The 20,628-nt window shown below is 49.2% G+C and overlaps 2 protein-coding genes across 4 annotated transcripts; both read left to right on the forward strand.

Annotated features, from left to right (window-relative positions):
- Nucleotides 1-2,803: 2,803 nt before the first annotated feature.
- LOC136483458 (uncharacterized) lies at nucleotides 2,804-5,094 on the forward strand. Its single transcript, XM_066480538.1, has 2 exons — nucleotides 2,804-2,937; nucleotides 3,162-5,094. The coding sequence occupies exon 2, from the start codon at nucleotides 3,343-3,345 to the stop codon at nucleotides 4,894-4,896; it is 1,554 nt and encodes a 517-aa protein (XP_066336635.1). The 5' UTR covers nucleotides 2,804-2,937; nucleotides 3,162-3,342; the 3' UTR covers nucleotides 4,897-5,094.
- On the forward strand, nucleotides 5,047-10,005 carry LOC136483456 (cytochrome P450 714C3-like). Of its 3 annotated transcripts, none has more exons than XM_066480537.1 (6): nucleotides 5,047-5,184; nucleotides 6,762-6,965; nucleotides 8,012-8,238; nucleotides 8,344-8,591; nucleotides 8,687-9,074; nucleotides 9,156-10,005. In XM_066480537.1, the coding sequence occupies exons 2-6, from the start codon at nucleotides 6,857-6,859 to the stop codon at nucleotides 9,582-9,584; spliced, it is 1,401 nt and encodes a 466-aa protein (XP_066336634.1). In that variant the 5' UTR covers nucleotides 5,047-5,184; nucleotides 6,762-6,856; the 3' UTR covers nucleotides 9,585-10,005. The 3 variants fall into 3 exon arrangements, with proteins under 3 accessions (XP_066336634.1, XP_066336633.1, XP_066336632.1); XM_066480536.1 differs by having other exon boundaries at nucleotides 5,052-5,184; nucleotides 6,854-6,965; XM_066480535.1 differs by lacking the exon at nucleotides 5,047-5,184 and having other exon boundaries at nucleotides 5,230-6,965.
- The last annotated feature ends 10,623 nt before the right edge of the window (nucleotides 10,006-20,628 follow it).

Raw genomic sequence — 20,628 nt, forward strand, 5'->3', positions numbered from 1 at the left:
ATTTTGGTTCCCAATATATTGTACAAAACTGAACATAAATTGATTGTTTGATGCCCTAAACTAATTCAATTTTAGTTCCCCACATATTGTACAAAACTGAACATAAATTGATTGTTTGATGCCCTAAACTAATTCAACTGAAAAAGTTGTCAACTACAAAGTTTTATAACTTTTCAAGATCTACAACTTTCATTTTGGTAGTTTCTCCATCTAAGGCCACTTATAAAATTTGAATTTCAAATTTGAGAAATTCGAACGTAGTTTTCCATGACAAGATGATTTCAAATGAGAAAGTTATCAACTACAAAGTTTCATAACTTTTCAAGATCTACAACTTTTATTTTTACTGTTTATCCATCCGAGGTCGTTTAAAAAATTAAAATTTTAAATTTTTAGAAATTCAAACATAGTTTTCCTTGACAAGATGATTTCAAATCAAAAAGTTGTCAACTACAAAGTTTTATAACTTTTCGAGATCTACAACTTTTATTTTGGTTGTTTCTCCATCCGAAGTTGTTTACAAAATGTGAATTTTAGTGCTTAATTTTTAATATTCGGTGTCTATTTGTAGGGGTTGTTCAATATTGAGCCGCTCCTACAAATCTGATTTGTAGAAGCGGCTGGATATAGAGCCGCCCCTATAAATTGGGTCATTGTAAGGGCGGCTTATTTGACAACCATTTGTAGGTGCGGCTTTATTAGTGGATTACTGTATGTAGGATTAAAAAAAACAAAGTCATGATGATTATGTAGGAGTACTACAAAATACTATTAATTACTACTCATATCCCTTTAATTTCCACATGCACGTGGATGTGGATGTGACGCTCCCGCGGTAGTCCCGCTACAACTCGGCGGACAAAGAACAGGATGGGACAACTGGTTAAAGCTATATCATATTTGTTTCAAGAAAGATAGAGAGAAGATAAGCTTTATATTTATTTTAACCAAACAGTTTACTACAGTTTTTCACAGCATATTAACAATAACTTTTTTTTATAGCTCGTAGTTCACAACCGTTTTTTTTTCACCGCTCACAACTCAACCAAACAGACTTTTAAGCTATAGATGTACACCAATTTAATTACTAACATATGACGACTGACGTACGTAGGGTCGGAGGATTGAAAATGAGTATCCATGACGTGTCCTTCTCGGCTCTTAGTCAAGGCCTCACGTCTGTGGTCAACGGATCGGATCTTCGATCAATCAAACAAAAAGAAGATACTTCCGTCACACTACCCCGGCCCCATTCTAAAAGCTATATAGGTTACTTTATTCAATTTGTCTTTAAGCTAATTTTTTTTTCTAACTTCAACTAAGTTTATAAAAAGAAATCATCAATCTATTCAATATTAAACTGGTTTTTATTGAATTGCCTATATAATTTGTCTTCGCAAAACACACTTATTTGAATTTGTAGGCATTACTATATTTTTCTTAAATTTTTACCAAGACTTAAAAAAAATAGAATGATATATAGTTTGGAACAGATTATAAAGAGTTCTCTAGGAGTATTGTAATGTATTGTTTGTAATAGTACAAAACATGGTATTGTCAGAGTGCGTTCCACTATACACCATCCATCCCTAAATAACTGTCGTTTTCGCTTTCGGAGAAACAATTTTAACTAAATATATGTAAAAAATATATTAATGTATATTTATGTTACAAAATTAATATCATTAGATAGATCGTTAATCTATTTTCATAATAGATTTATTTAGATATATAAATGTTGCACGTATTTTCTATAAATCCAGTCTGATAGGTGAGGACTGTCCTCACCTTATATGTTGTGCTCCCCACCATCAATTATCGATGTGGTACTAAACCTAACATTTGGTAAAACATTGATGACAAACGTAAATCCTGGTTTATCAATGAACATATCTTTAGTACTTTTTTTTTAAAAAAAAGAAAAGGCATGAGCTCTGCCTTGTATTTTTAAAGAGGGAAATAATGACACAAAAGGTGTGTATCAGGTTTATCATATTGTTTGAGCAGCTTTCTGCATATTTTTCAACATCATATTTACCGATAATGGGACAAGGATAGAGCATGAATATACGCTGACACAAGACAATGTGATTGACAAGTGGTGATGCTACAATAGTGGCTCTAGCGAGGTGCTTGAGAAAATGCTTCTTGGGTTTGTTAGAGTATCTCCAAGAGATTAGTGAAAAAGACTAGGCAAATTTACTGATTTATCTACTCTCTAAGATAGATTTGGCAAAAAATACTAGAGTACTCTAACAGACTCTGTAAAACCAAGATGCTAGATAGCTAGTGAGGTAGGCTATCTAAAAATAGAGAGCGAATGAGGTGGGATGAAGAGCAACTAAATTTGAAGAGTCATTTACAGAGTTTGTTAGAGACATTTTTCCTTCAATAATAACCAAATTTACTTTTAGAAAATGATTTGGCTAATCTCTTGGAGATGCTCTTAAGCAACATTTTTGTTGCTTTGGCTTCAAACTCTATAGCTAAGTGATCTGAAGACAATTCCTCCATTTAAATGTGGTTTTAATTTTTTTCTGCACATAATATGCATGTATCTGGTTGCATAAAATAAACTACAGGTTTTTAACTGCCTCTTTATATTTTATTTGATTAATATCCCAAGTAAAGTATATTATAGCATCAGCATCCCACATCACAAAAGGCCTTTGCTGCCCTGATGAAATTCGAGGCACACTGGGCCTGGCTGGTGCACATAGGCCTACACGAGCGGGCCAGGCCCACATCCATCTCTCCACTCTCTTCTTCCCCGTCCGTCTCTACCGGAGGAGAAGCCATCTGACAAATCTCAGGAGCGGAGAACCCAACCTCTCTCCCCCCCAATCCGTCTTCCTCTTCCCCATCCGTCCTAGTCTTCGCACGCAGCTTCGCCAGGATCGATTCGCGAGTCCTCTCCCGTCCGGATCGAGGTTCATGGTGAGCAACCTCCCCTCCCGCCCTAGTTTCTCCAACCTAGGATTACTGTTTTACTTCAAATCTTCCCTCACCTGCTCAAACACCATGTCTACTTCGCCTCCACTTACCTCGCAGCCGCAGCCGCTGCCTGCACCTGCTAGTTCCATTAGTTCGCGCGTGTATCAATCTGGTTTGATTGTGTGTACCGTCTGATTAACCATCACTTCCATTCCTTTCGTTGGCAGGTTTACATATGCGCGCGTGTTTACTGATGCATATCACGGGCACCTGATCCGGATGTCCTGTGCTGTCCAGCAGACAGATCTCCTGCTTCCTTCGAGTCCAGTTCATGTATGAACTCTTCCTTTCCCTGGCACGCTGCTAGATATAAAAGGCTGTCTTGGATTTAAAAAGAACCAGATATCCATGTCTGATCAGCAAAGGCACTACGGCAGCTACGAGCTCCTCCCCGCTCAGCCAGATGTGCAGTGCCTGGTCTGCACACAGCCTTTCACTCTGGATGCCGAGGTCACCGACAGCTTCGAAGCTTTAGCCATATGCAGGGAGTGCAAGATGACTGTGCTCAGTGACAGCAACAGGGACGAGACTCCCAGAACTAACCGACAGAGAAGATGGCAAAGGCAAAGGTCCAGCAGGGTGACAGGGCACGAGCCGCCCACGGAGGAGGACGCGTTCCCGCAGCAGTTCTCCCAGCTGATCAACTTGGCCAGACAGGGTCATGAGGCGGGTGCTGATTCTCCGATGGTTCCGCCACGCCAGCACGCGTCTTATAGTTCTACGCCGAGCCGGTCCCAGAGATGGCACACTTCGGATGATGAGAGTGATGGTCTGAGCTATGCTGATTCTGTGTTTGGTGAGATCGAGTTTGAGTCTAACATCAGTTTTGGTGATGAGGGTGGGGAGTCGGATGCTTCTGTTGATCGCCACGCCACGATTGGGAGGGAAACTGTCATTCAGCTTGATAATGAGAGCTACATGAACACAGATACAGATATTGATCCTATGAATGCTGGAATATACCAGTGGGACTCGGATGATCCTGAAGATGATGAGGAGGATGAGCAGTCGGAAGAGTCTGATTTGGATGAAGCAGGTGACACCATGCAGGAGCACCGGCAGCAATGGCATGATATCGCCCCAAGTGGATTGAATGAGCAGGAATCTGAAGGTGCTGCGTGGACTTGGAGAACAGCTGGAAGCCAAGGAGTAAGCAGGACTGATCTGAGAGCCGACATGGAAGGGCGAGAAATCAGGAGAGTTTTTATTGGGAATCCCGGAGATTATGTTGATGCAAGACAGTTTGAAATGCTTCTCGAGCAGTTTGCCGAGGATAACAATTCCAGAAGAGGAGCTCCACCTGCAGCGGCATCTTTCATTGAAAATCTTTCACCTGTGGTCATCTCCAAAAGCTATGAGATAAACGGTGGTGTAACCTGTCCAGTCTGCAAAGATGACATGCCTGTCACAACTGTTGCCAAACAGCTACCATGCATGCATCTATATCATTCATCTTGCATCTTGCCATGGCTTAGTTCTAGGAATACATGCCCAGTTTGTCGTTACGAGCTTCCTACAGATGACCCGGAATATGAGAGGTCCAAGCATGCAACAGTCAATGAGGGAGGTATCCATGGGGTGGAGCGTACCCATCTGCAGGAAGTTGTTGAAGAAACTTATGAGCCTGAGGTTGATGGAGGTTCTAATACAGGTGGCGATACAATGGAAGAGACTAATACACGTGAACATGCTGTTCCTACTGCATGGCAGCCAAATGGAGCACATGGGCGTCATAGATGGCTGTTTATTGCAGCAGCTCCAGTTGTAAGTCTTGTCAGTTTAGCTCTAGTTTTGTGCTTCACCAACCCAGCTGGCAATGTTAGAAGGCAATTGTGCCGTAGATCCCAGACTACCACTACGACACATGTAGACACAAGAAGAAGTTGGTGGTCTATGTTCTAAATATTCAGTGCATACCTGCTGATACCAAATGTCTGTGTGATGGCGTGTGCTTGTTGCCAGTGTTGTGTCACTTGTGTATGAAAAGGTTCAAGATTAATTTGAAGTTCAAACTCTGTGTCTGCTGACGTGATCCACCAAGGAGTTCTTGTACCCAAGTTCAGTCAGTTCAGCAAAACAAATACTGATGATTGCTGCTGTTGATTAATAGTTTGTATGTTTGGTTGCTTAGATTGTAACTTCAAGCATGTAACTAACACTCTGCCTGAAAGTTTACCCATGCATTCATCAGTAAGTACCTAAAATATCTGTTGTCTTGTAGTCTCATTGTGCATGATGCTTGTTGTAGTTTGACTGGTAATTTGCAAGTCCTATGAAACTTCTGCTTTAAATTAAATATGCTTAACTCTCCACTCCAAAGTTTAATCCATGCCTTAAACAATCTATTGCTGACCTTGTTTTTTTTTTCTTCTGATATTTGCCTTATGTTAAAAAAATATCTGTTCCAACCATGAGGTAATTCCTCATTTATTATTTGAAGCTCACTCGTGTTTTATTTGTGACTTTTTTCCTCATTTTCTTTCTTTCTTTCTGATATAAAACTCTTGCCTAGATTAATCTAGTCTCCTGTGTCATGCTAGTTACATAGTGCAGAGTTATATGTAGTAATAATATATGGTGGCTGTATGTTCTCACGAAGTAACACAGGAAGGGAAAATTTTGCAAGCAGAAAGCCTTAGGGTCCGTTTGGTTGGGCTTTTGGCTTTGGCTTTTGGCCCCAAAAGCCAAAAGCCCAACCAAAGGGGCTGCTTTTTCAGGTGGCTTTTTCAAAAGCAGCTGCTTTTCCGTAGTACAGTTTTGAAAGCTGGTTTGACCCTGCTTTTGGCTTTTGGCTTTCTGCTTTTCGAAATTGGTGGAATAAAAAGCTCTTCCATAGTTGTTTCAAGAGAGATAAAGATAGAAGGTATATTTTATACTTGTTTAACCAAACAGCTTTCAACTTTTCTACAGCTCACAGCCCATAGCAGCTTTCCCACAGCCCACAGCAGCTTTTTCCCACAGCCACAGCTCAACCGAACACACCCTTAAATCAAGTTGCTAAAAGTCTAGTGATGAAGGGGGTGTTTGGTTTCTGCAGTAAAATTTTAGTCCCTGTCCCATCGGATGTTTGGACACATGCATGAAGTATTAAATATAGATGAAAAAAATAACTAATTGCACAGATTGTGGCTAATTTGCGAGACGAATTTTTTAAGCCTAATTAGTCCATGATTTGACAATGTTGTGCTACAGTAAATATGTGCTAATGGCGGATTAATTAGGCTTAATAAATTCGTCTCGTAAATTAGTCTCCATCTGTGTAATTAGTTTTATAATTAACTCATATTTAGTTCTCCTAAATAGCATCCGAACGTTCGATGTGACATGGACTAAAATTTAGTCCAGGAAACCAAACACCCCCGAATACTTGCCATGTTTTCAAGGTGGCATGTTTCTGAAACTACGTGCTGGAAGTGATCTAAACAATGAGAGAACGTCAGTAGGTCAGGAAAAGGACAATCATTCACCATTATTAAAACAAGTATATGGGTAAATGGGAGTCAGTAGGTCAGGAAAAGGACAAACCACCACTCGTTTCTTCAACAAGGATAGGAACAGATGGGAGCTTTTTTAAAACTGGAATATATAGGAGTTCATTACTAAGTATTTTAAGCTAGAAGACTATACAAGTACTGATTGCCTTGTATGTTTGACATAAGACTCATTTGTTCCTCTCATACTTCCCCCTCTAATGGAGAAACTACTTGAGATAGTTCTAGTTGTTTCGACCATACTTCTTGGCTTAGCTCTAGTTTACTTATATGAAGTCCTATGGCTGAGGCTGGAGAAGATAAGGAAAAAGTTGAGGCGGCAAGGCATAAACGGTCCTAAACCTACTTTGCTCTATGGCAACACCCAGGAGATGAAGAGAATCCAACAAGAACTCAAGTGTGTGCAGAGGCAAGACAAAGACATGAACGGCTACATATCCACCATCTTCCCTCATTTCCTTCTCTGGAGGAAGACATATGGTATGTATAGAATCCCTTGCTTTTGCTTATCTGTTTATATAAGGGTCGCTGCAATGAGACTGATAGCATGATCGTGATTGTTTACTTCATTCTGGAATCACAACAGCTTTCCATAATTGGAAGCTAGAAACATAGTGTTCATAAAAGGCTAGACAGTAAGGTTAATTAACTATGCTTGAAGATAACTCTGCATCGGTCTCCCAAATATGAGGATGGCCAGAACCTTACATCATATACTTAGCATTTAAGTAAGTCTTAGATTCCTTTTGCTATGTTAATCATCTTGTGTGAGCATGCTTTTCATGTCCAGAAATCCCCAATAACAAAGATGACAGATGTTGATGGAAGATCATTCAGTCTTTGCCACTATGAGTATTAGGCTATTATCTTGTTTCAGGATCACAAACAAGAATGCAGTTTAAGTATTTATCCCCTTGCCTATCTCTATCTGTCACTGTGCAGCTAGTTCTATACTTGAAGCTATGGACCTCCATTAGTAAGTTCCCCTAGGAGAAAATTTAGAAGTTCACTAAATAACATGTTCTGAAGTCTGAACTGATAGTGATAGCCAGATTTTGTATCAAGTATGGTTATTTCATATGATCAGATATTTACCTTAATTAAATCCTTACATTTAGTTTGTGTACAGATAGTTGCCTCAGAAAAGACATCCATGAATACTTTGTTTTCAAGTGGACCCAAATATTAAGAATGAGTACTCTACTCTCTGAAGTTCAGTACTGTAAGTTTGTCCACGAGTAAGTAAGTAGGTTCTGTAGAAACCGTGGTCTAACATTAAGAAATGTTTAGCTAAATGATTGTGTAGCTGTCCTGGGAATTTTGGACCTTGTTGTAGCTGAGAGATGCTTGTGACTTGGGTTGTCCTGTCTTGTGAACATTCTGTTGAACTTTCGCAATCAATGTATGCAGTTATAAGTGGTTGACTTTTGATTCATTTAAGTTTCCATTATGTATTGTTCTGTCATTATCTAAATATTTCAGTTCAGTTTGTTATGTCATTACATGGTGTTTGAAAATTGGAACAGGGCCCGTGTTCCTTTACTCAACAGGAGTTTTGGAGATATTGCATGTTGCTCAGCCAGAAATGGTAAAAGACATGGGCCACTGGACTCCATCAGAGCTAGGGAAGCCACAGCATATAATGAAATCACGAAAACCTCTCTTCGGATTAGGTATATTGATAGCAAATGGCGACCTTTGGGCCTATGAGAAGAAGATCCTGGCACCACAATTCTTTGCAGAAAAAATTAAGGTTCTTAAATTTTACTTAAAAAAGCCCATATAACTGTATCATCAGCCTAAGCCTAACCGTGTTGTTCCTACCCTAAGCCTAACTGTGTTGTTCCTACAATGATAGGGTATGATAGGGATGATTGTGGATGCAACCATTCCGCTGTTACAATCATGGGAGAATATGCTTAATAGCACAGGAGGTAGTCAGGAGATCTATGTTGATGGATACCTGAGGAACTTTTCAGCGGATGTGATTGCTAGAGCTTGTTTTGGGAGCAATTTCATAGAAGGAAAAGACATATTTTGCAAGCTCAGGCAGCTCCAGAAGTTAATTTCTCAACAGGATACATTTGTTGGGCTGTCTGCACTGTGGTAAGGGACTTTTGATTTTTTTTTTTTTTTTTGAGAAATTACGAATGCAATGGAAATGAACACCTTGACTGGTTATTAATCTTGTTCTATTGCAGGAAATACTTGCCTACCAAGAGAAACTGGGAGATACAAAAGCTGGAACAAGAAGTCCGGTTACTAATCCTGGATCTCTCAAGGGAACATAGCAGCAAAGGCCGCAGCAATGCTGTCACGCACATGTCCACATATGACAACCTTCTGCATGCCATTGTTGATGGTGCAAACCAGTGCCCAAGCTATTCCAGTGCCCCTGAAGATTTCATCGTCGACAACTGCAAGAACATCTACTTTGCCGGGCATGAAACTACAGCGGTCACTGCCACTTGGTGCCTGATGCTACTTGCTGCACACCCGGACTGGCAGGAACGTGCACGGGCTGAGGCTCTAGAAGTGTGCTGTGGACAGACAGTGCTGGACATTGACGTCCTTCGTCAGCTGAAAATAGTAAGAGACTCTCCTCATTCCTGCAGGTCTAAATCTTTCTTTGGTGATGCACATTAAAAGTGGCATTAAAATCTTTTGAAGCTTACAATGGTGATACAAGAGACTCTCCGGCTGTACCCTCCGGCGTCACTAATCATGCGTGAAGCCCTGACAGACATCAGGCTTGGTGGAGTTGACGTCCCTCGTGGCACCATTATCCAAGTAGCCATTTCAATGCTGCACCTTGACCTCGAAGCCTGGGGTCCAGATGCTAACGAATTTCGTCCAGACCGGTTCGCGAATGGAGCTGCTGCAGCGTGCAAGCCGGCCCACATGTACATGCCGTTCGGATACGGACCAAGACTGTGCACCGGGCAAAACCTGGCAATGTCAGAGCTGAAGGTTCTTCTTGCACGCCTGCTGAGTAAGTTCTCGTTCTCATTGTCACCTGGGTACCAACACTCTCCGGTGTTTCGGTTGACCATTGAGCCAGAGTTTGGCATGCCCCTTGTGGTGACAAGGCTGCCATGATCTCTGTTTCTGAATAAGTTGCTTCCTCTACGTGAATTGAACTTGTACAATGTGGGCTCGTATATAATGTTCAAGGAGGCTGACCTTTGATGCACTTGGGCTCATCAACTAGTGCTTCAGTGGAAGCGACCACAAGTCAACAAACCTGCAACACCCAACCACCATAACCAAACACTGAATTTGATGTCTGGTTGTGCCTGGTGCTACCACTTTATTTGAAGTTCCTGATGTTTCTTCTATATTAGTTTGTTCTTGTGACGAACTCAATCAAATATTTTCCTACACTACAATTTTCTGGGCTCAGGAGAGCAGACTATATTTGATACTTTCTATTTCTCAACTGTGCACCACTTATAGGCATGTTCAAAACTTGGGATGTAAACTTAGTTAACTGCCAGCTTCAGATTTTGAAGTTCAGCCATCCTCTGATTCGTGCCATGACAATGTTGTCTTAGAAGAACCAACTTGCCTCCAGCATGCCTTGTTTTAAGATAGGGTAGCATCCAGTGGTGGCACCGGAGGTAATCATATTCATATTCTTTTAAAATAGAAACATATGCTTATTTTGTTGCTGTTCTTTTTCTGCTCTAAAATGTCATGGCCTGTCACTGAAATTTGACCAAAGAAAGACATTTGACTACCCGGTATTTTCAAGCTATAATTGGCATTGTGATTTGAAAGCTAGGAAGAAGACATGTATCGTTAGGTTCTGTATGTATATATAACAAGAACATATGGAAAAAGGCACATGGAAAAGGAGATAATATTTTAAAAAAATATATTTTATTTTATACTAAAAGGCAAATGTCTAAACCCAGGTTTGCAGTATGGGACCTTTGCAACGCGGGGATTTTATAGGAATTATGCTTGAATTTTATAGAAATCGATTCACTTTATAATAGAAAAAACACAGAAACCAGGAAAATATTGTACGGGCCTTAGCCCACCTGCAGATGAGCTAGGAAAAACCGTCGGCGTCACTACTCGCTAGCACTAAAGATGGCAATAGAGATCCGATACCCGACGGGCCAAAAACTGAATAACTTCACGTCTCCGGAACGGAAACCAAACTAACTTGAAAGTACAAGGAGCTGACAAAACGAAAACACAACTGCAAAAACTGCTGGCAACCTAAAAACAACCTACTATAGTTGCACCTCTGTGAAACCACCACAGCTTGATCAAACAAACAAAAAAAAAAAAGTTGGCAACTACTCCTATGATATATAAATAAAAGAAACAACTGATAAACACCAGCATCTCCGGCAAACAGCCACGGCTTGTTTTTCCTGTCCCTTCCTTTCCTTGCTCTAATTTTCCTTGGGGATTGATTAGCTAGGACAGGCGGCAACCTCACTCACTGGGACCAACTCTCATCTACTCCTTGATTAGGAGTAGTCTATCTAAAGTATAATAACCCTTCTCTCTGCTGTCTAGTCTTAATCATCATTTTTTTTTCTCTCTGAAAACTGCCGTCACTACCATTTAGTAGCATTATCAGGATGCTGCGCTTGCACATATGGACATACCCCAAGTCCCTAACCACCTGCTCTCGTCACAGCAAACGGACAGAGCTGAGCTTGTCCGTGCTCCCCTAGTCTTTCCTTTCTCTTTGTTTTTGCTTTTTTTTGGGTGCGGCACCCGGGAGCTTTATCTCCGGCTGTTGGTGTTTTGGACCGACGGACCTTCAACCAACTAGTGAAAATATACTGCGTACCCCTAATTCCGGATGATGATGCAAAGTGACACAAGGTTTATACTGGTTCAGGCAAGAGGTGCCCTACGTCCAGTCTGAGAGATCGATCTTGTATTCCTTGCACCGAAGTGCTTATAGTAGGGGGTTACAAGCGGGCGAGAGAGGGAGCTAGTCCCAGGTCTCTGCGTGGAGTGGTGTGAATTGCTTGAGATGTTGATCTCAGACAGCGGGGAAGCGTGCGTGTTACAGAGTGTCGCTTGCGCGCGAGTGAGTGAGTCTGTCTGTCAGTGTTCGTGCCCGTCCCTAGAAACGGCCCCGGTCTCTCCCTTTTATAGTTGAAGGGGGGACATGGGTGATACATGAGTTTGCTACGCGGTGTCTTGTAAGCGGAGATGGCGTGTCCGAGCCCTGTAGCCTGTCACTGTGGCAGCATGGTTGACGGAGTGGTCCTGTCCTTGATGCACTGGTGCAACGCGCCGGTCACACCCGATCCTGTGCGACGTGGGAGCTCCAGTGATAGCTTGACGCAGAGCATGGCGGACGACGTGCCGGTCGCTGTGTGTTGACAGTGTAAAGAGCCGAGGCTCAGTTGGTGCCGAGGCCAAGCTATCGTGGGGGCCCGGCGGGCACGAATTCTGAGGCTGCCGAGGCTCGGAGGGAGCAGTTGGTCCTGTACACTGATTTCGAGGCTACAGGTACCCGGACTTGACTCCCCACGCAGCGCTGTCCTCGGAGTAGGGGTTAGGTAGCATAGTGCAGTATGGACGTCAGACATGGGCACAGTGCCGAGCACAGCGACCGGTAACCCCTGCCCTGTCCTGTCCCGGGCGGCATGGTGTTGATGCGACTCCCATCTCGTTGGTCACTCCGCTGTGTCGAGCCGTCGTCCGGCTGACATCGCGGGAGTGGTTGGTCGCGTTAGTTGGACGTGACGTTCTGTCAGGGAAATCGGTCGAGGCGGAGGTGACGGGGCTGTTGCCGAGCCGGCCTCGAGCGAGACGGAGAATTGATACCTCGTCCGAGACCTTACGCGCGGGGCCTCGAGCGAGACAGAGAATTGATACCCCGTCCGAGGCCTTACGTGCGAGGCCTCGAGCGAGACGGAGAATTGGTTCCCTGTCCGAGGCCCTTCACGCGAGGCCTCAGCGAGGCGGAGAATCGGTGGGCCATCTGAGGCCTTTCGTGCGAGGCCTCGAGCGAGGCGGAGAATCGGTGGGCCATCCGAGGCCTTTCGTGCGAGGCCTCGAGCGAGGCGGAGAATCGGTAGGCCGTCCAATGCCTTTGATGCGAGGCCTCGAGCGAGGCGGAGGGTCGGTAGGCCGTCTGAGGCCTTTCGTGCGAGGCCCTGAGCGAGGCGGAGAGTCGGTAGCCTCAGACAAGGCCGGGGGTTAGCCAATAGTTGTCTCTTGGCTTTGATTTTGACAGGGTTTAAGCGATTTTTTTGGTTTTCGCTTAGGGGATCCCTTTTTATGGTACCCGACAGTAGTCCCCGAGCCTCAGGGAGAGTGTGAGCGCTCTCCCTGAGGTTTTGATGAGGCTCGGTTTGCGGCAGCTCCTAGCAGGATGGTGTTTCGTACTCGAGGCCTCGGTGGGTACGCGCGAGCGCACCCATCGGGTGTAGCCCCCGAGGCCCTGGAGGAGTGGATTTATTCCTCCAGGGGCTTTTCTCACATCGTGCGAGGGGTTTCATTGCGTTTACCGAGCCCATGAGTGCGAGTTCGGGTCGCTAGGTCTTCGGCTTGGTTGTAGGAAGGGCCCCCAAGCCTCTGCGCGGAGCAAGAGGGCGATCAGGAGTTTCCATGTCTTTTTTGTGCGGCCCTCACGCATCCTTTTCATTCGGAAGGAGGGGTGGAGGATGCCAGGCTACCCTCGGTGGGCGCGAGCAGTGACACCTCCGGTGAGCTGTTATCGGGTAAGTCCAAGTGGAGGCCCGTGCCCCATTTGATAGGGGTCGGCTAGCAGTCTAGAGATGCACTCTAAAAGTACCAGAGGGCTTCTCTAGTGGGTCCTAGGGCCGTTCGATTGGCCCTGGGGGCTCGGTGCCTCCCTACGGTGGGATCCCATTCAGAGACCTCCCTGCCGGTCTCGGACGCGACTTAGGGCGTCCTAGGCAATTGCTTGCTTGGGCCTCGGACATGTACGGGCTCGCCCATAGTCATCCCTGACTCTGTTTGCCCTGGGGCGGCTGTCGAAACCTTCGGGGGCCCAGCCTTCGAACCCCTAGACCGTAACGGGCTCGGTGCCCTTTGTCGCGTTTTGCTGAGCCTCCGAGTGCGAGCTTGGGTTACTTGTCTTTGTCCTGGTTGCAGGAAGAGCCCCTGAGCCTCCGCACGGAGCGAGAGGGCGGTCAGGAGTTCCCCTGACTTTTTGTGTGACCCTCGCGCATCCTTTTCGTTTGGAAGGAGGGGTTGTTTGTCGGGCCCTTGAGTGCGAGCCTGGGTCGCTGGGTCTTGGCATGGTTGTAGGAAGAGCCCCCGAGCCTCTGCGCGGAGCAAGAGGGCGATCAGGAGTTCCCCTGGCTTTTTGTGCAACCCTCGTGTATCCTTTTTGTTCAGAAGGAGGGGTTGTTTGCTGAGCCCTCGAGTGCGAGCCTGGATCGCTGGGTCTCAGCATGGTTGTAGGAAGAGCCCTCGAGCCTCTGCACGGAGCGAGAGAGCGATCAGGAGTTCCCCTAGCTTTTTGTGCGACCCTCGCGCATCATTTTCGTTCAGAAGGAGGGGTTGTTTGTCGAGCCCTCGAGTGCAAGCCTGGGTCGCTGGGTCTCAGCATGGTTGCAGGAAGAGCCCCCGAGCCTCTGCACGGAGCGAGAGGGCGATCAGGAGTTCCCCTGGCTTTTTGTGCGACCCTCACACATCCTTTTCGTTCGGAAGGAGGGGTGGAATATGCCAGGCTACCCTCGGTGGACGCAAGCGGTGACACTTCCGGTGAGCTATTATCGGGTAAGTCCGAGTGGAGGCCCGTGCCCCATTCGATAGGGGTCGACTAGCGGTCTAGAGATGCACTCCAAAAGTACCAGAGGGCTTCTCTGGTGGGTCCCAGGGCCATTCGATTGGCCCTAGGGGCTCGATGTCTCCCTACGGTGGGATCCCATTCGGAGACCTCCCTGCCGGTCTCGGACACGACTTAGGGCATCCTGAGCGATCGCTTGCTCGGGCCTCAGCCATGTACGGGCTCGCCCATAGTTATCCCTGACTCTATTATCCTGGGGCGGCTGTCGAGACCCTCGGGGGCCTAGCCTTCGTACCCCTAGACCGTAACGGGCTCGATGCCCAGTTCCTTCGTCTGAAAGGAATAGGGTGGGGGATATTCCCCTTCCATCAGCTGACAATGGTAGGTGCGCCTTTTGAGGCGGTTTTCTCGGGGAGGCGAAACGGCGCCTACCGCTGCTGCAGTCGGATGCAACATAACTATGCGTGCGATTAATAAGGAAAATGTGGGCGCATGGGCGGTAAAATCGAATCTGGATTAACTATATCAGATTTGAGGGAAACTTCCCCAATTTTGTCGCCCGTCCATTTCGCCCCCTTCCTGCATAAATACGTAATGAGCCTCGCCCCTCCCCTCCCTACCTTGCCTGCATTTGCCCTTGCTACCCTCGAGCCGTTGCTAGGAACAGAGAGCGCCGGGGAGAAGAAGGAAGAAGGGAGAGGGAGAGGGAGAGGTAGAGCGAGGTTTACCGTCGTAGCCGCATTCTCCACCGCGCAATGGCCGGCGGCCTTGTTATCCTCCAGGCAGATCCTTGGGGTCTGTCCGACGTGACCATGGAGACACTGTAGTCGCTTGTCGATGGCGGCCTCCTCCGCTCGGTTATCGGCCCCAACAGGCCAGAGTGGATTGCTCCGGGGGGCGAGCCAGAGCCGAGGCCACACGATGGCTACATCGTGAGCTTCGTGTCCTTCCACGAGCGCGGTCTTGGCCTGCCGGTGAACCGGTTCATGCGGGCGCTCCCGTACTACTACGGCATGGAGCTTCACAACTTCAACCCCAACTCCATCGCGCAGGCGGCCATCTTTGTCACTGTCTGCAAGGGGTACCTGGGCATTGCCCCCCATTGGGAGCTGTGGCTCCACCTGTTCTGGGCGGGGCATACCACCAAGCCGATAGGCACGATGGGCACAAGGAAGGCGATGAGGGCCGGTGGCTACACTCTCCAAGTGCGCCAAGACCGGCATCACCTTTATATCCTGGCCCAGCTCACATCATCCAATCGTCGCTGGTACACCAGCTGGTTCTACCTCTGCAACGACGACGGCAGACTTCCCCCCTACACCGGGCGGATCATGAAGAGCCAGCCGGAGAAGTGGAGGTACGGTGTCCCGCTGGTCGACCAGCCCAAGCTGCTGCCCCTCCTGGAGGGGCTAGAGAGGCTGTGCAGCCGCAGCCTTACGGTGGCTATGGTCGTGGCGGCCTTCCACCGCTGGAGGGTGCTACCGCTGATGGCTTAGCAACGGCGCCTGTTCGACATGTCACCGGATGAGCCGATCGAGCGCATCCGGATGTCCGCCGTCACCCTCTCTGATGAGGAGATTCTACGTCGGGTGAGAGAGACGGTGGAGGGGTGGCTGAGGATCGGTGGTCTAACCCCATTCGCGATGCGCCCATCGCGGGGGTACCTCTCTCTAGTAAGGCACGCGCTGCTGCAACCCCCGAGGCCTCCTCATTCCTCGCCGTTTCCTATTCCCTTATTTGTGTTCGCCGTTCCTGTAGGGGATGAGGGACATGTGAGCCTCCCCGCCGCCCGTTCCCGAGGATGCAGAGCGGCGGGCGGTGAACCGGGCGCACGTCGAGGCATAGAAGAAGCGGAAGGACGCCGAGGATGTCGACGGACTCTTCGGGCGAAGATGACAAGAGCGAGGTGGGGTGGGGTCCCCTGGACCATCTCCCTAATGTCGGGGCATCGGTGAGCAGCCCGGTGTTCCTAGGAGGAGGAGGGGAGGGCGCCTCGGGGCCGGTGATCGCTCGCCCTAAGGCCGAGGCCGACATGCCCGAGGCACGGGCGTTAGGGAAGCGCGCCATTAGCCCGGTGGGCTCGACGGTAGAGGTGGAGTAGGCGGCGGTGGGGGTGACGCAACTGCCCTCGTAGAGGGTCGATGGGGCACCGGTGTCCAGTGAGGGCCAGCTGACACTGGTGGACACAGAGGCCGTGCCACCGCCGTCGCCACCGCCGTTGCAGAGGAGGGATGCAGTGCCAAAGCGGTTGTGTCCCCGTTCGAGGTGAGTGTTTTTTAGCGGAGTTGGCAGCATCTCCTATTCGTTCCTTGGTCGTATGCTGACCTTGTCGGAGTTTTGCTTTCGGTCGGAAGCGTCCGACAGAAGTGCCCGCCTTGGCGCCACGTAAGGCGCTCAAGGTGAGCACCAGCTCCACCGCCCAATGGGTGGTGGAGGCACAAGCCGCCATACAATGTGGCGCGGCGACGGCGAGGACCAACCTGAAGGAGCCGGTCACCCAGGGAGAGGCTACTGAGGCGGCCACGAGGCAAGCGGGGGAGGAGGAGCCTACACCCCGCGGGGCCGAGGCCCGCGAGTCAGATGGTGCCAAGGCGCCCTCAGTTGCCGAGGCCACCGAGGGCGAGTCCGAGGCCCCCCGGACTTCAGAGGCCGAGGCGATGGAGGCCAGGGCGCCCAGGACCACCGAGGCTGAAGTGGTGAAGACTAGAGCCCCCAAGACCACTGAGGCCGGGGTGGCGGGGGGTGGCATGAGCGCGGCAAAGCCGGTGGCCTAGGGAGTGGAGACGGAGGCGAGGCAAGCCTCAATACCGCCACCAGTCCAAGGCCTGCCGCCGTTGCAGGAGAGCGCCTGGGAAGTGGAGGTCCATTCGATCTCCTCCGATGATACTTCCTGAGGGAAGGAGGTGGCGGATGCCGAGGCGGCCAGCACCGTGGAGCAGCCGGCTCTGACCTCTGGTGAGGGAAGCTCAACCCTCGTGCGGGTACAACCTGAGCCCCACGGGTGGGATCACCCGCATGTCTTGTGGTGGAGCCGGGACGACCCTGAGGGGGAGCCTCTATTCGCCCTTGAGGATGTGACCGAGGGGGGCGTTGGGACGCCTTCGAGCAATACCGCTGTCTGGCGGAGCGATCGCTGTGGATAGCGCTGTCCGTTATGGCTGACGATCTGCCTGGGGTCACCCAGGTACGCGCCTTCTTTTCTCATGCGGTGTCGTCTTTTTCCCTAGTTTTCTCGCAGCGCTTGACGTCCGTTTTGCCTATCAGGAGCTTGAGGCTTGGTCCCTCAGGAAGTCGTTGTTCCTCCGGCGGGAGAGGGACGTCTGGGACCAGCTTCGGCAGTAGAAGGACCTGCTCACCAATGCCAACGAGCTTCTGTCGGCGTGGAGCATGGAGGTGGAGGACCTCCGCCTTCGCTGTGCTGATATGAACGCTGAGGTGGCCACAGCTCGAGAGCAGGCCGCCCCTTTGGTGGCGTGGATCAAGGAGTTGGAGGAGGAGCTGACCCAGGTGGCCGATGATCAGGACACCTTCAGGTCCCGGGTTGAGGAAGCGACGGCCTCTACCAAGGCCCTCGCTGGGCAGCTAGGGGCAGAGCAGGGCGTGCACCTGCTGACGAAAGGCGCTCTGGTAGAGGCCCTCAAGGTGGCCGAGGCCTCCTGGACCGAGGCTTTGGTCTGGATGGGAAAGGCCGAGGGTGAGTCCTGTTCCCCTTATTTTATTTGTTTTTCTTGTGTTCGACCCCTAACACCCTGGTGTGATGTAGAGCTGGAGAAGGAAGCTTCTAGGGCAGCCGAGGCTTCTCGAGCCGAGGTCCAGTGCTAGAAGGAGAAAGTCAAGGCCTCCCGGGTCGAGGTCTAGCGCTGGAAAGACAAAGCCGAGGGCGAGTCCCGTAGGGCTTCGCCCTCGCTTGGCTTATTTTCTTTTGCGCTTAACCCCATCCGGCTTGTTTTGGCACAGGGTTGGAGAAGGAGGTCACTCGGGCAGCTGAGGCCTCTGTCGCAGTGCAAGCGGTACTCGAGGCTAAGATCGGGGAGCACAATGCGCTGTAGAGCGCCGCCCATACCGTCTGCGAGGCCCTAGAGGTTGAGGGGGTCGAGTCAGGAGCCGCTTGACCGTGTTGAGCGGCCAAGTGCGCGAGCGACTCCGGGGAGCACTGCACACGGGCGTCAAGCGTGCCCTAGCCGTTGTCTCCTCGCACTACGCCGGTGTCGACCTCGAGGCCGTCAGTGATGGCTACGTCTTGGCTGAGGATGACGAGGGGGCCGACGAGGAGGTCACGAAGCTGATGGAGGCGGCTGAGGGCCCCGGCATGGCGCTGGCCAAGCTATTCGAAGAGGAGGTGGTTCCTCCCACGCCGTCCGCCGATGTAGGAGATCCTGAGCCTTGACCTAGGCCAAAGGGGCCGTGTAAATAAATTAGGATTATTATCGTAACGTTTGTGGCCATCGAGGCCTTTTTTAAAGTACTTATGCGTCTACGCTTTCTAATCGTTTCTTTTTATGGTATTTTCGAGCCTCTGCCCTCTGTCTTGTTTCTGAACATATCACTTGCAAAAAACTTCCTCGGAGCCTAAGCTGCCCCTCGGGCAAAAGGTGGTGAGGGAGTGCCGTAGCTCGGAGACGTAGGCTGTCTCGCAACTCGGCTGGCCTTTTGGCCCTGAGACAGACTTTCGGTCCTTAGGTCTTTTACAATTGATTTGTCAGAGCACGCTAGAGAGTTTGGTGTTAAATTTTTTTTCAAAAAATGACTAAAAAATAGTGTGTGGGACTTAGGGGGAGTCCCCCCTTCTAGCCCCCGAGGGAGGCTCAGTTCTGCAGAGGCAGAGTCGTGTCTTGTTTGAGCCCTGTGGTGGGCACCTCTGCAGAGGCGGAGCCGAGTCTCCCTTATGGTGTTATCGTAACGCTGAGGCCCACGATGGGCTCGGGGGGTTTCTCAAAAATTAGAACAATTAAAGAATGCTTCTTTATTGTATTTTGAGAAACAATGTATACAATGCTTAGAAATTTAAGGGTAAAAGCGACGTAGTTGTTCTATGTTCCAAGCGTTGGTGAGGATTTTGCCCTTTTCATTGGCTAGCTTGTAGGTCCCATGCTTCAGCACTTGGGCGACGATGTATGGCCCTTCCCATGGCGGGGTTAGCTTGTGGTGGCCCTTGTTGTTCTGCCTCAGTCTCAGCACCAGGTCACACACCTTTAGGTCTCGGCTTTGAATGTGCCATGCTTGATAGCGTCGTAGGGCTTGCTGGTACTTGGTTGAATGTAGCAGCACGACGTCTCGGGCTTCCTCTAGTTGGTCGAGGGCGTCTTCACGGGCAGTGTGGTTGCTTTGCTCGTTGTAGGCATGTAGCCTTGGGGAACCGTACTCCAAGTCAGTGGGGAGGATGGCCTTGGCTCCATAGACCAGGAAGAACGGTGTGAACCCCATGGCTCGGCTCGGGGTGTTCCTCAGGCTCTAGATGACCGATGGGAGTTCGGCAAGCCATTTCTTGCCAAATTTCTTCAACCGGTTGTATATTCTCGGCTTGAGGCCTTGTAGGATCATGCCGTTGGCATGCTCTACTTGGCCGTTTGTCCTAGGATGTCCTACGGCCAACCAGGCCACACGGATGTGGTGGTCGTCGTAGAACATCAGGAACTTGTGGTTGGTGAACTACGTCCCGTTGTCAGTGATGATGGTGTTTAGAAACCCAAACCTATGGATGATATCAGTGAAGAACAGCACCACATGCAAAGTCCCAAAGTAGGGCTTGACCTGCCTCGGTGGTGATGCATTGTTGGAGGACGCCAGATGGGCTTTGCCTATACAACTTGCCGTTGCTGAGGACATAAGTCTTGGCTCACCGAGCAAGCCGTCGGGCTTCGGTCCTATCTGCGGGAAGCTCTTGGATGAGGCAATCAAGGAATGGGACTCGCCAGTCCGTGCCCTAGTTGGCCTCGGGAGGCTTCACGTTGACTTCCATGACCTCGGGCTCGGCCGAAGGGGTCTCGGCGACAAAGGGGGCCTCGAGCCCTACGATGGGCTCGACCGGTGGGCCCTCTTCCGCTGCCGAGGCGTAGTCGATGGAAGGCTTGTGGAGGTCTCTGGCGAAGATGTTTGGGGGACCAGGGCCCATGCCGATGCCATCTTTGCCAATTCATCCATGGCTTCGTTAAATTTCCACGCGATATGGTTGAGTTCGAGACCGTCGAACTTGTCTTCAAGGCGACATACCAGCTTGTAGTATGCCTCCATTTTGGGGTCATGGCAGTTCGACTCCTTCATCACTTGATTGACAACAAGCTACGAATCGCTTTGCATGTCGAGGCGCCGCACTCCAAGTTCGATGGCGATCTGCAAGCCATTGACGAGGGCTTCATACTCGGCTACGTTGTTGGAGGCGGTGAAGTGGAGTCGAATCAT

The sequence above is a fragment of the Miscanthus floridulus genome, chromosome 9, assembly GCF_019320115.1.
Source record: "Miscanthus floridulus cultivar M001 chromosome 9, ASM1932011v1, whole genome shotgun sequence".
Classification (NCBI taxonomy): domain Eukaryota; kingdom Viridiplantae; phylum Streptophyta; class Magnoliopsida; order Poales; family Poaceae; genus Miscanthus; species Miscanthus floridulus.